Genomic DNA, 15,530 nt, shown 5'->3' on the forward strand with positions numbered 1-15,530 from the left:
ACCATGGTTAAGGAGTGTTCTTACACAAAGTGGAGTATTTAGAAAAAAATAAAATAATTAATTAAATTAATAATCAGAATTAACAATTCCTCCAACAATTAATATTTAAGCAATATTACAAAAAAAAATAATATCACATAAAAAATAAAAATAAACACCTTTATCTTTTTCTTATATAGAAGTTTGTTCTATTTATTAATCTATGTTTTGGCTGCTTAAAAAACTGATTTAAAATCAGCTCATCTGAGAAAAATGAGACTGAGACACTACAGGTGGATATGAAAAGAATAAAGATTGACTGAGATTTGTTTGGGAACATTATTCATGCAGACAGACAAACACTTTTAGTTCCCCATACGTTCTCAGTCTCGCAGGAATAAATTTAGAACATATTTATTCTCAACAATACATATGCTGCATATGTCAATAAAACAGATTTTCCCTTTGTAAAGTCCTAATTAACTTTGACAAGCTGAATCTTGAGGACAAGCAATTTCGGCACCATTAAAACATAAAGCTTGCATAAATTGCGCATTGTGATGTCCTGAACAAAATAAACAGTATAGCAAAATGCAAATGAATTCTAAAAGAGTCCATGAAATCTGGTTCAGTCCATTTAAATGTAGTACGAGTGTTTTAAAAATGCTAAAAATGAGAGTAAAACATTCACGGCACATCTTATGAAAGTCATTCTTATGCAGCTCACCCAAAACATTTATGGCCCACCCTAAAGCAAAGCCATTAAACCCGCGCTAGACTTATCATCTGTCTTTATGGATCACATTTCTCAAAGAAATAGCCTTTTATCATCCTGAAATCAACAAAACATAATTTCAATCAAACATAAAAATAAAAAGTTTTCTCAGTTTGCAAATTATGTGGTTGAACTTTTAGAGACTTCAATGTGAAGGTAGGTTTCTATTTTTATTGCAAAAATAAAATACATTGGACTGATTTCATTTTTTTTTTTTTTTTCTTTCAAATCACGTTTTTAACCAACATATTTCCATGTGCATATATTAACAATGTAATACATTTTCTGAATGTTTTTTTAGCACATCTCTGACCCCTATAAACGATTATTCACCAAATATCAAAAGTTCACTTCAAAAGGAAATTGAGATAGTTGTACAACCAGATAAAATATAAAGGGTTAAAGCAGGGACAAACACACCGCTTCAATCCCCCGTTCCTTTTCATGACAAATTACAGCCAGTTTGTTCAGACCGATGTGAGGACTGCTCATTAAGCTTGGCTTCATTGGACAATCAATCAACAGGGAACACAGAAATACACCAAGGTACACTATTCAAATCACCTTGGGAATAAAAAAGAGAGAAAAAAACAGCTTGAAACGGCACTAATTAGAGGACAACATGGAGCCGTTGTTTCTTCCGCGGTGGCTGCGAGGACAGTGACATCATTAAAGTGTCATTATAAACACAATGTGTTGCTTGGATATGGTTATTGTGAGCGCGTTGGAGGTGCACAGTGGTAATCGGTAATCGTGAGTTTGAATGTGCGTCATAGTTGAAGTCAATCTACAAGTGACTCACAAGAGCCCTAGAAAGCTTTGGCTTCGTTCTCCTTCCTTGGATGTGCGTATTAGTCTTAATGCAGACAGCGTGACTCAACACTGAGTCCTCAAACTAAAATGAAAATCAAGAATGTAAAAAGGTGCAGAGATAGAGAGGAACATGACCAAGTGGTTTAAGAACAAAAAAAACAGTGGGTGGGCATAACAAGGCTGCTTATAAAATATGATTGTGCCTCTTTGAAAAGATTTGATCATTCTTTCAGGTCTTACAACTCTGTGCCAGAAATTAAGTTCATAAATTCATTACAAAGAGTGATTAATTATTCACAAATATGTAAAAATAGTGCCTGTTTTGGAGTGAATCGAATGAAATGTGAGAAAGAAATTGTCTGGGTTATCCCCCTTCAATAATAATAATAATAATAATACAAGCAATAAATAAAACTAATAATTAAATGACTACTATAGTTAACTAAAACTAAACAATACAACTATTTTGTCACTTGCTAGTTAAAGTTTTAATAATTTGATTACTGTATGTTTTGTCATTTTAATAGATAAATAAAAATGACAAAACAGTACAGTGATAGAATTATTAAAACTTTACAATTAAAACAACAACAAAAAAACAATAAAATAAAATAAAAACTAATTCAAATAGTTAAAAAAAAAAGCTATAATGGTATCTCAATGATAGTAAAATAACACTGCTGATTGACTGACTAACTAACTAAAGACAACATTATACTTTTAATGATAACAATAATATTAATTATTATTATTAGGACATTAAGCTTTGATTTTGAATTGCTATATTTTTATGAGAATTAACAAACTGTGCAGATAAATTCTCACGAACCTCTAAAAGTACAGACAGACAGGTAATAAAAACAAAAAGGAAGGAGAAACAAACAAATAAATAAAAAAGTATGAGAGAAAGCAGAAAAGCATTTTTCGTATCACAATGCCTTAAGGGCTTTTCATAAAAGTGTTTTTCCACACAAAGCTATTGAGATCCATATGTCTGCATTTATCTGTCTGAGTGGACAATACCTGAGCCCTGGAGGAAGACACAGCGGAAATGCTTGTCTAGGAGAACAGATCAACAAGTAAAGACCGCCCAACACTCAGCAGGACACACAGACGTATGTCTAGTGTAACAGAGGTGATGAGAGGACCTGCTGTTCATCAGCATTAGCGCACTAATGGAAGCCTGTGTGGGAACACCATCTCTCTCTGCAGACGTATATTATGAGAAACGTGTCGGCAGTCTCGGCAGCTTACAGGATATTTAGATGTGTTATGTTTACTGTACCTAAAACTGATGCCCTTAGCACTGTGTGTGGGAGATATGTTTGTCAGTAGTTAATGCCCCCATCAACATCACGATTTTAGACTTAGAGATACAGGTCCTACAACTGGTCATGATTAAATGAGCTTTTTCACAATTTATATGGTCCTGTAGTGTAGGTCAGACTATGATTATATGAAAATAATAATGCTCATGATGAATATTTAAGTAGTACCATGTCAGCAAGAGACGCTGTTCTGAAAATCAGCATGACTTTTATTCGCCCGAAGATAATAGCAGCCAAGCACGACTGCAATTTAGATTATCAAAAAAGTTAAATTGAAAGGAAGTTAAATATTGTGTAATTTTAGGCAATATTGTTAATTAGTCTATTTTTGCTCTGCCAAGTTACAAACATTGCATGTCTCTGAGCGACATACAGTAGTGATATTTGGTAACTGGATGAATAAATATCTTTGTGAATAATCCAATGATCTGCACGTTTCTCCTACAGAAATTGTCACAGCCCAATTTTTCTTTTTTTAGGTATAAATATTCCATGTAGTTATTGAATTAATATAAGGTGACAAAAGCTACACAAACAATTACCATAAAGAAATTAGCAAAATGCTAATGCTAAAATAGTTTTAGACGAGCAAGCGTAGGATTTCACTACAGAACAAGTCCAATTTTCAAAATGTCAACTTCCCTTGTATAAAATCCCTCTGAGGGTTGTCTGTCATGGATGATAATGGAAGAGTTTAAATGAGTCATTTGTCTTCTTTCATGTGCATGTGTGACAAAAAAGGGAATTTATACATGTTAGAGTGATTCACTTCACACATCGGTGGGTGTCACGTCTGTGTAAACGGCCCCTAGGCTGAACGCTGTAATGGCACACAAGTGACGTTAGCTCCCTCAGTGATTGCTCCATTTCTTCAGTGCTCACATGGCTTTTTATTGTCTCTACAACCCCAAAGGGGACAGAATAAAGCGGTAACACCAACAGCTTTATCACCACTATCGCTGTTCACACTCGTGTAAGTTTATTTATCAAGCAGGTCCTCTGGGATGGTAATTAGCTTCGAGTCTGTGGTGGCCACTGGGTTCCTCCTGATATTGGGTTTGTGAGCTGTAAAGAGGGTCATTAAGCAACCGGGTCAGTGAGAAATGTACCTGTGTTGACCTTGGACGTGACCCGCGCCAAGTCGATTCGTCTAGGGTGGGGGGCAGGAGCGGAGGGCTGGCGGGGACTGTATTTTCGTCGTTCCGAGAGTTTGCTGAGTTTAGAGAGGGGGGCAAAGATTCCTGGAGAGGGTCAGAGAGAAATCATTTTGTTAGCAACTGAGGACAGATAAGAAAGCAAGACCCGGATTGTAAGCTGAGATAGAATTGAAAAACATGAAAACTGCCATTGACAAATGGCCAACTGATTAAAAAAAAAAAAAAATAATAATAATAATAATAATAATAATAATAAAAAGGGTCAGGTATCACCAATGACCAAACATATGGCAAACTTTTGTCCGAACATGTGCCACATAAAAAATAAAAAACACAATGCAAGGATTGTATCATTGGAGCATCAATGTAACATTTTGAGAGAACCTATCATTGTATATAACAATATATGATTGTATCAAGCATGTGACCGATAAAACGTCATCCTATAACGGTTATCCTAGTTGAACAAATATTATACATGTAAGAGACAACTTAATTGCTCCAGGTTAGCAAGCTGGTTAATACATTAACAAACTTACATAGTAAAAATTACACTCACAAGCCACTAGTTATTTCGTCATGTCACAATCATGGCCGGTTAAGACAAATACTAAACTTAACATTTAAAAGAGATTGTTTGATGCTTTATTTAAAGTTTTGTCTGGTTACCTCCTTAGTAAACATTACCCTTCACTAGTTATGCTCAAATATTGTAGTAACCCACTTGTTTTGGAAGAGACGTGACATTGTTGTGCCTAGTTAGCTGGTTAGTAAAATAACACTCACTGGTTAGCTAGTTATGCTTATATATCGTCAACTGTTGCAGCTGGTTAACACAGATCAAAACAAAAAAGGCATGATTCATTGGCGCTCTATCGTGTTGCCTCCAGTTAACTAGTTAGTAAAATAGACTTACTAGCTCGTTATGCTCAAATATTGTTGTAACACGCTTGTCAAAGTCGTAGGTGGTTATTGAAGAGACATGGCATGGCTTTGTTGTGCCTGGTAAGCTAGTTAGTGAAAATGTTGCTAACTAGTTAGCTACTTAAGTTTTTATATGGTCATATCACGTCATATCTGTGGCTGGTTAATACAAAAGCTAAGATCAACACAGTCATGATCCCATGGCACTCTATTGCGTTGCCACTGGTTAACTAGTTAGTATACATGACACTCACTAGTTAGCTAGTTATGCTGAAATATCACTGTAACACGCCTGTCAAAGTTGTAGCTGGTTATTGGAAGAGACAACTCATTCCTTGGTTCTTTGTTGTGCCTGTTTAGTAAAGTTTGCTCACTAGTTAGTTACTACCTAGTTATGCTTATATAGTGTCAGGCCACGACTATCATATTCTTAAACTCAGATCAACACTGTCAAGCACTCTATTGTGTTGCCTCAGGTTAAATAGTTTGTAAACCTACCTCACTTATCACATTTGCTGGTTTAGACAAAAACTCAAAAAGACATGATTTATTGCTTGACTTTTTATCATGTTTCGCCTGGTTAGCTAGTTATCGAGGTGGGTTCAAACATCACAGTATCACATTTGTCACAGTCTGGTTAGCTGGTTAAGACAAAAATTCGGATTAACATGGAACAGACATGACCCATACTAATTGTGTTGTACCTGGTTAGCTTGATGCAATGTAATGTTAGCATTATGCTTACTAGTTAGCTAATTATTTAACATTGCTCTTTGCAAGTAACTATAATAAGAGAAAACGATGTACATTTAAACTCTTACCATGTTTACTTGGGCAGGTGAAGTACTGGACGCCAGCTACTGATCCATCATTCTTGCCCACTGGTTGGTGAAGCTCCACCCCAGCCCAAAGACCACCAGCAAACTCGGTACTACCGCAAAACCGCAGAGTCCCGACCTTACAAAACAAACCAGAGGGTAGATTAAACTAAGATTTACACATTTCCGCAACGCATTTAATCACGGCACCACGAGAGCATCCTGCAGAAACAGTGGCAAACAGAGGGGAGGCTCTGCGGGGACAGTGTGAGGAATAGTTTTCTGGCCGCATGGGCTGTCGAGGTGATAATACATGTTCAATAAACCCGTTTCATGCTCTCTTTATCTTGCTCTGTACTCCGGAGGGCAATGAAAAGTGATTACTGCTTTATTCCAGAAACAAAGAAGTGCATTCTCAGAGAGCAGCACATATTTAGGCTCGTTCGACAGGTCGCCCTTGTTTTCTTATGCGCAGACATTCATAAACAGGCAAATTAGCTTGGATACAAATAATGTTAAAAGTAAAATGGGGATCAAAGAAAGCCAGTGGCGCCAAGGATCCCTGAAGATAATGGGGTTTTGATTAGCCAATCTGTAGATTCCCGGCTCTCTGCTCACTACAGTCCCAATGTGGCGGAGGATTTCATTAATGGATAATTTGGTGTGTAGATATGAGAATGCGAGAGCAGGTCAAACAAAATTTGTAAAGGAAATATTTCTGCAAGGAGAAAGCAGAGCATGCACTCTGGTCTCTTAACTCCCGCCATTATCCTTACCCACTGCAAATGGGTTTGAGAGCCCCAGCTGATTCCCTGCTCATTACTGATGATGTCTCAATGGGCATGTAGGACAGATTTGATTGCGTGGCAGCTTTAGGATACCATTCACTGACATTTTAGTTCTTTGCTAGGAGCGGTGCATGAAGTGATTTCTTTCTGACAACTCTCATTTTGCAGAACGTGTGTGTGGGGTGCACCTGTTTCTATTAAATCTGATTTCTCAACGGCTTCGATCAATAACAATCCCAGCAAACCTGTTATGTTCAAACACTAGCATCCGTAACCCCTGTCCTTATATTTTATGTGAGGACCAGCAAGTGCACACATTTCCTTGATTTTTGAAGCAGACAGATGTACATTTTGTCCCAACATACACACACACGTGGACTTAGTGGACACACACATGTGGACTTTCCATAGATGTAATGGTTTTTATACTTGACAACCGTATACTCTATCCCCTAACACAACCCTCAGAGAAAACATTCTGCATTTTTACATTTTCAAAAAACATTTAGTATGATTTATAAGCTAATTTTCCTCAGAAGGACCAAAAAAATTCCCCACAAGATGAATAATGTCAAAATATGTTGTCCCAAAAACGTAGGGAATGTATATGGTGTGTGTGTGTGTGTGTGTGTGTGTGTGTGTGTGTGTGTGTGTGTGTGTGTGTGTGTGTGTGTGTGTGTGTGTGTGTATATATATATATATATATATATATATATATATATATATATATATATATACATACATACATACACATATGTGTGTGTGTGTGTGTGTGCTGTCAAATCGATCAATTGTGATTAATCGCATCTGACATAAAAGTCTGTTAATATAATATATATGTATTTTTGAAAATAAATAAATAAATACATTTAAAAAATAATTAAATAAATATTGATAGATAGATTGATTAAATTAAGCATGACTTAAATGTCCAAATGTGTCCAAATTCTTTTTTGAGGCCACTGTATGTGCAATATAAATACAAATAAAATATGTTTGCTCCTGAACAGCACTGCTGTGCTCATTACATGCTCAAAGAAATGCAGAACTTATGCAGTACCTTTTGACCAGCGATGACAACTTTGTCTCCAAGGTGAAGGCCCATACTTGAAAGCTGGGCACGAGCTTTGTCCGAGAGGAGACCTGGGGGTCTGGCAGGCAGGAGAGGGAGAAGGAGAGTGAGAGGACTGTCGGGTCTGGGCAGGACGTCCCGCAGCAGTGTGCGCAGCTCTTTAACCTGGACTGCGGCATTAGCCACTTCCAGAGGCATATCTACAGGCTCAGGAACAACATCAGCCGGACACTGGCCCTTATCATTCTAAAGAGGTAAGACAAGAAACACACAGGTTTAAAAAGAAGCTAAAGATCCTAAAAGAAATAGTGACAAAAAAAACAACAACATAAAGCATCTTAGAAAGGTGTTGGGCCACCAGAGGAGCATCATAGACTTAAAGAATGAAGGTGATGATCTCTCGGAACAACTTTGTATTGATCTGCAGGATGGATTTTCCTTTAATTTGTCACCCGTTTTATTTATTCCACAAATACCAAGAGCCATCTTTAGGAAAACTACATTGTAACTGCAGCTAACAAGCTTCTCACAATGCAAAGTAGTTAAGCTGCAGTCAAGCAACTCTTTTAAAAAAGCATTTCAATTCACTAACAGCTACTAAGTGTCGAACTAGATTGAAGCTATTTAAGGAGAAACATCTTTTTAATTATACAACCGTTTGTATTTTCACGACGATCTTAATTAGGATCTCGATTAGGACGGCTGCCTCAAACTCAAACACATAATCAGCACTAAATAAAACTAAAAATAATAAATATATAACTAAAAAATATATATTAACATCAGTGTTTTAACATTTATAAATATTATATTATTTATGGGCAGGGGGAGCAGTTGATGCTAAACAAATTAAGTGAATAAATTAAGTTAAACAAACCAATTCGCTAAATGAATGGGACTTCACAATGCTACCTGGAAGAGAGTGTGTTTGACTTTTACCTCGGATTTCTCACGGGATACACAACATGACATCAAAAGCCAACAATGTAGCGTTTTGTCAATGCACACCTCTACCTTTGAAGATAAAAGCTTCTTCTTGGAAAAGCTACACTATTTTGTAAACAGTTGAACTGTCAGGTTATTAAAAATGAGAAGTATTGCTTCTTTTAGTTACCACACTTTCTGCAATAAGTCACTTTTTATTTTTTTAATCCTCTGAAATATGTTGCGAGTTATATTCCAAAGCGACTTATATAATGCGATTAACCTCAAGCACACAAAACATGCAAAGCACACACATTTGGATTCATGCCAAACGAGAGATGTACATGAGCCCAAGTTTGTTTGTATAACACATTTCCCACATGCTTACCTATCAAGAAGAAAATTACCCAAGTCAGTATTTAAGCTGTGACACAAACAGTGTTTATTTATGCCTCTGGTCATAAAGCTTTTTAGATAAATGTCGAGGATGGATGCCAGTTCGTTTGCTGGCTTCCATGACTGCAATATGCTGTGTTTTCCGCCAACTGGCAACCCGGGGTGTCGAAATCCTATTGGGCGAATTGGCAGTGGGCGGGATCACACAGACCAAAAAAAAAAAAAAAAAAAAACGTGTTTTGGAGAAAAACATTTATTTCATGTGATTTCCCCCCCAATTTGAATTCTTTTACTTCAATGAAAGGTTAGAATTTTGCCAATTTTTTGAACGAAAGATCAAATTTTTTGAATGAAAGATTTATTTTTTACAGCCATTTTTGATCATATTTACCGGGGGTATGAACACTTTCCGTACCCACTGTAGAATAATTGACTGTAGCATTGCAAGTATTTGAACATAGCATGTTTCCTAAATCTCTGCAAACACATTATGGCATTTTTATTATTTAGTACAGCTAAAAATTACATTTAAGTGCGTACATTTGCATTTGAGCCTAATTAGAGAGGTAGGTGAGCTCAAGTTTATTCGTATGCATTTCCCACATGCCAGAATTAAATTAGTTTAGGCTTAGTGTTTAGTGCTTAGTATATTTTCCATTCCTGTTCTGCATTCCGTTATATTTAAAGGATTTGTTGTGGAGCTCAGATACATCATTATAGTATTTAGAATAATTTTTCTCAACAAAATGCAATCTGACCCGACTTATTTTCTGGAAAAATCCTGTAGTTCCGCCGTAATCCCGGTGCAAGTTAAACTGAATTACTGAATGCAGGATGTACCAGGGCAAGTTACACACTAGATTAAAATGTTCATCAGCATGTCACATTAGCCCCCTCCGGCCAAACAGCTCAACGCTTGCTGAAGCACGGCCTGACGCCATTTTCAAATGTATTGCACAGCCAACAGCCTGAGTAGTGGACTTCTCTTGCCCTTCTGTTTTATCCAACAATGTGTTGTGGCAGCCATCGAGCTGGAACCAAACACAGAAGACGGCCAAAACAAATGCGTCGTCCTTGACATGGCTTGGCTAGTGAGCAGTAACTGTGGCTGTTTTGTTTTTCCTCAGCCCATTGGTTCTCTGCTGGCTTTAGACTTAATGTGCTTGTCCTTTTCAACCTACTCATTAATATGTGGGTGGTGGTGGTGGGGGGGTCCATGGTTGCGACATCCATTTTAAGAGCCTCTCATCACATCAAGAAAAGCTGAAAGGTCTGGATGCACTACACATTTCTTAGATGGCAGGATGAGTTGGGGTTGTTTTCCATCTTTAGACACATACAAGTGTACAGCTCCAGACAAATGGAAAGTATAGGGCTCTAAATTTGTAATAGGATCATAGATAAACAACACCGCTGGGTGATGTTGTGCCTCATGCAGCTCCATACATCAACTGAGTCTTTTACTATCAGAGCGTGAGACAATGGCACTAAGGAGCTACCTACCTAGAAAGCACATTAGAGGGGTAGTTCACCCAAAAATGGAAATTCTGTCATCAATTACTCACCCTCATGTCATTCCAAAACCATAAGACTTTCAATTATCTTCGGAATACAAATAAAGATGTTTTTATTGAAGACTGAGATTATTCTGTCCCTCCATTGAAAGTCTATTCACATAAAACTCTGATGCTTCAAAACATTCATAAAATCAATCCATATGAAACAAGCGGTTTGATCCAAGTCTTCTGAAGAGTACACGATCGCTGTATATGAACAGATTTAATTTATGCTTTTATCCGCATATAAACATTGATCAGCGAATTTACACAGAGCACTCGCATTTGGTAAACGTGTATGTTTGAGCTTCTGCAAGAACCATGACATTTGTTCTTGTGCATCAAGCATGTACGGTTGAGCTTGCGTTTACCATATTTGAGTGCATTTTGGGCGACTAAATAATGTTTATCATTAGCCATTGGCTTATGAATTCTTAGATTTCACTCTCCAGTGTGTGTGTTAGAGGCTAAGTATAAGTTTAGCATAGATATAGTTTCACTCGCTGAACACTTGAGAGTTTCGCTCTCCGTCATGCAATCTATAGATTCTGTACTATGTCAGTGCAGCTCAATGGATGTGCAGAGTACCTGTATTTGACGTACCGTAAACTCTAGTGTGAAGGCGCACGACTCGCCGTCTATTTGCTGAGAGCGCTGTTTCTCACACACATGCAAAGAGAGAGCGAGAGTCTTGCATACCACACAGAATCAATGCGCTAGTACATGTAAACAATATTCTTTGTCGTATTTATTATGATTTTAAGAACAAGCATGACATATGTCGGTTTCTCTGGTAGTGGGCGGAACTAATGCGCAAACTGCATTCTCATTGGCCGGCGCTCATCTATTACCGTCCCTGTTTTGATTTCAGCAAATCAGTTGGAGCGAACAAATATATATATATATATTCGTTCGCACCAACTGATTTGCTCCAACTGATAGATATATATATATATATATATATATATATATATATATATATATATATATATATATATATATATATATATATATATATATATATATATAGTATATCAGTCTGGTGAATAGACAAAAAAAATGTACTAGCCAATGGCGATTCTATTGCCAAGGTGTGCAAAGCAAGTAGGTTCTGAGTGCTTTTCTACAGGTGATTCTCTTTGCACAAAGCTGCAAAACACACACACGACACTTAACTTTGATCTTTTGTTTTTGTTTTTGTTTGGGCTGAATCAAAGAAAACTGAAAGGTTGTGACTGTTAGTAAAAATAACCAAGAGATGGATGGTGCAGGCGAACAGTGATGGGAGAAATGCTGACTGTAGGTCTGAATGTCCTGACAAGTGGTACCCTTCAAACCTGCGCTCAGGTTATATCCTCCTCAGCTAATGTTGAACTACATCCAAGACGGTGCTGTATAAAGGTTTATCACCATCACCGTGACAGGAGATTGTTGGCACAACTATGATACTCAGCATGGGTGCAGTTTGGAAAACTCCTTTGGATAAATGTCGATTGCTATGTCCTTAAAATATGGTAATTTAATCAGAGGTTTATGGGTTACTTTTCTAATCCATATGCCTGTACAGTGAATCATGCATAAATAGAAAAGGCGTACAAAGTATAAGCGCATGTACAAACACACACACTCTGCTGAGTCATCGTTTCAAGTCACCAAATGAAAGCATCTTCTGTTGGGCAGGCCTGAGCGGTTTGCTAATGATGATGCTCAGAAGATGAAGTTCAGCTTAGCGTTGACATGGCCACAGCAAGCTGGAAAATACAGCCGGTTTTATTTAAAATCTTTCTTTTTTTTCTTTTTTTTTACAGAATTAGTGTGAAACGGCTCATCGCCTCAATCACTGCTTATGTAATGCAGGAATTTCCACAATTATTCAAAGGTGATATTTGATTATGCTCCTCTGGCATCAGAGAGCAAATAAAAAAAATGATATTTCCTGAAACTGAAGCTGACACATTGCCTTAAAAAAAGGTTCAGTTCATTTCATTGCTCCCATAATAGTGAACCTCATTTCCACTGCATAAGACTGCACCCTAGTGGTTCACAAAAGCAGTGGTACCCTAGTGGTTCTCCGTTTCAGAATCATAACGATGAACAGCTTCATGACTGTCAGATGAAGGATGGTAATATAACTCCACTAGCAGGGGTCTGAAATAATAACATAAGAGACAAGGGACGAAAAAACTAAATCCAAACACTATTTGAAATTATTACAAAGTGCGATATAAAAAAAGTTTTTGTCCAGCGATTGCAAAGCAAAACAGGTGTAATTGAGTGACAGTGTGCTTAAAGACAATGAGCAACAATAGCTTGCTATTACCCAAACTCCTTCCCCACATATTCTTTATTATCAGTGTTGTTGCTTAGCAACAAGGCATATTTTTATGCCTAAACCTCAGCTACTCCAGAGCGTTCTCCACTGACACGAAAGTCTGCCAAGCCTGTTGTTACAACGTTATCAGATGATTTGATGTTTGTTTCACACACTGATGATATCTCTATTAGGGTGCCGGGTGAAGAACAAAAACCAAGCTAAAAAAAACCCATCTCCTGACTGACGATAAATGGACACATGCCCAGACTGGCAACAAACAAGCCGCACTACTGGCAGAGATAACACACGGGGTAAAAAATGAAGGATGGGAAACTCTGGCTGCCTCACAACAGAGAGGAAAAACACAGCGAAAGTCGAGCATCTCGTCCGGCTCCTGTTTAATGTGCTGGCAGCTGCGCTGATAAACCCTTTACATGCAAACAAGCCTCTCTGAACCTCTCTAACACACTACTAAAAGGCCTGCTGAAATGGAATGCATGCATTTTACAAAAGTTTAAATAATATCAATAATTCAGTGACATCTGCTGTTTGTGAGGAGAATGACCCCTGGCAGTGACGCTCCGTGAGTTTCAAATGAGTTCAGGGAGAGAAATGAGCATGGCTAATTTACTGATGGGACAAACCGAAAGGGAAATGATAAAGCTGTCTGTCTGTCTGTCTGTGTCTGTCTGTCTCTCTAAAGGAACAATGCAGACTATGATACACACTCTTAAAATATACACATTTAGAAAAAAAAAAAAAAATTATATATATATATATATATATATATATATATATATATATATATATATATATATATGTTATAATAATAACAATAATTATTATTAGTAGTAATATTATGTAGAAATATATTACAAAAATATAATATAATCTTTTATAAAATATACTATTACAAAAGTGGTATCTATTTCCTCACACTGATACACATTTAAAAACAATGTATACCACTTATACTACTACTACTACTAATAATAATTTTAAATTACTACATATTTAATAATAATGTATACAAGTAATAATACATGTTTTATTATTATTCATGGTTTTAAAATGTGCATCATAATGCAAGGAAGTAGATACCATTTCTAGTTATTATTATTAAAAATGTGATTAATATTTTTTTTTTAAATCATGTACTACTACTACTACTACTTACATTTATATTTGTTATTATTAAATACAATCATTGTTAACAGAAAACACACAATCACTTTTAAATATTTATTACCATTATTATTCATGGTTTTAAAATGTGCATCATACATACAAAGTAAATACAATTTTTAGAATAAAAATAAATATTTTATAAGTTTATAGTATATTTATTTCTTCTTCAAAATATATTATTATTCTAAAAATGGTATCTACTTCCCCACACTGTGATGCACATTATAATTTTTTAAATAATAATAATAACAACAATAATAATAAATGTATTACCAATATAACCATTATTATAAAATATGAAAATATTATTAACCATAGATGATGCTATAAATGTTAAAAAACTTTTAAAACCATATATCTCCTTAGTAAATTGCCTGCATTAGCTGTAAATGGTCTATGATCTAGATTGTTACAGGCTTGCTAAATGAAAAATAATACCTTTTAAAGCATGTGTTTAAAGGCCTTGTTAATAATAATATATAATAATATGTATTATTAATATTAAAAAATGTGATGCACATTTTTAAAACCATGTACTAGTACAAATGCTACTAGTTGTACTAGATTTTTTTTTTTGTATCAAATGCAATCATTATTATCAGAAAATATACAATCACATTTAAATATTGTATTATTTATGCTACAGTAAAGTAGAGAGTAGATAGTAAATGGCAGGTAAAGTTAAGGTGAACCGGACATGACGTAGACCAGTTTGGACACAGACTTCCGTCGCAGACACGACTCTCCTGCAGAGTGAGCATGAGAACTACAATAACAATAAAAACTTGAAAAACGAACAAAGAACGCAGTTTGCTTTGTTAGTCGCTGTAACCGAAAATCACAAACCCTAAAAGCGGGGTTGGCTCCCAGCTCCAGCAGACACTTCACCGCAGAGGTGCACAGGTTCGAGGCGGCGATGTGTAGCGCAGTGCCGAAGTCAAAATCACTGCAGGTTGCATCCACCTCTGAAACCCAACACACCACACACACAGACATCATCATCACACACATCATTGCGCTTGCCAAGAGATTCAAATGGAGATTTTGATTCCCACTGTTTTTTCCATTATCTCTCCTCACCTCCCGGCTGTGACGCCTGCAGAACCACTCGGATGAGAGGAGAGACGTCGAAATACGCGGCGTAGTGGAGAGCGTTCATGTTGGTCCAACGGCTGCGCAAGGACGGCTCGGCTCCCAGTGACAGCAGCTGACGGGCCAAACTGGACGCACTCTCAGCGTCACCTGCAATCAGATGACATTCTCATATCCCAGATATCACCAGTGCTCGAATAATGATCTGTCCTTGAGTTCACAGAAAAGTTAATCAAAGAGATGTATTTTCAATTGTGAGCATATGAATACACACTTACCTATTCCAGGAGCTCCTGCCTTACAGCAGTAGTGAAGCAAAGTCATGTCAGTAAGACCATCTCTGTCATTGACACCACAGCCTCTCTTCAGAATCTACAGAACAAAGCCAATCTCACGTCAATGGATA

General features: G+C 36.7%; 1 protein-coding gene across 4 annotated transcripts in view; it reads right to left on the bottom strand.

Annotated features, from left to right (window-relative positions):
* Positions 1-15,530, bottom strand: part of LOC311071656 (CAP-Gly domain-containing linker protein 4) — a 57,990-nt gene that overhangs the window by 25,705 nt on the left and 16,755 nt on the right. For all 4 annotated transcript variants that reach the window (XM_084096118.1, XM_084096117.1, XM_084096116.1 and 1 more), the window contains exons 4-9: positions 15,403-15,496; positions 15,113-15,274; positions 14,879-14,997; positions 7,643-7,900; positions 5,798-5,933; positions 4,005-4,136 (exon numbers count right to left, since the gene is read on the bottom strand). In XM_084096118.1, coding sequence (XP_083952244.1) covers positions 4,005-4,136; positions 5,798-5,933; positions 7,643-7,900; positions 14,879-14,997; positions 15,113-15,274; positions 15,403-15,496 — 901 coding nt within the window. The remainder of the gene's footprint in view (positions 1-4,004; positions 4,137-5,797; positions 5,934-7,642; positions 7,901-14,878; positions 14,998-15,112; positions 15,275-15,402; positions 15,497-15,530) is intronic.

The sequence above is a fragment of the Abramis brama genome (assembly GCF_963993115.1).
Source record: "Abramis brama genome assembly, chromosome: 21".
In the NCBI taxonomy this organism is placed as follows: Eukaryota; Metazoa; Chordata; class Actinopteri; order Cypriniformes; family Leuciscidae; genus Abramis; species Abramis brama.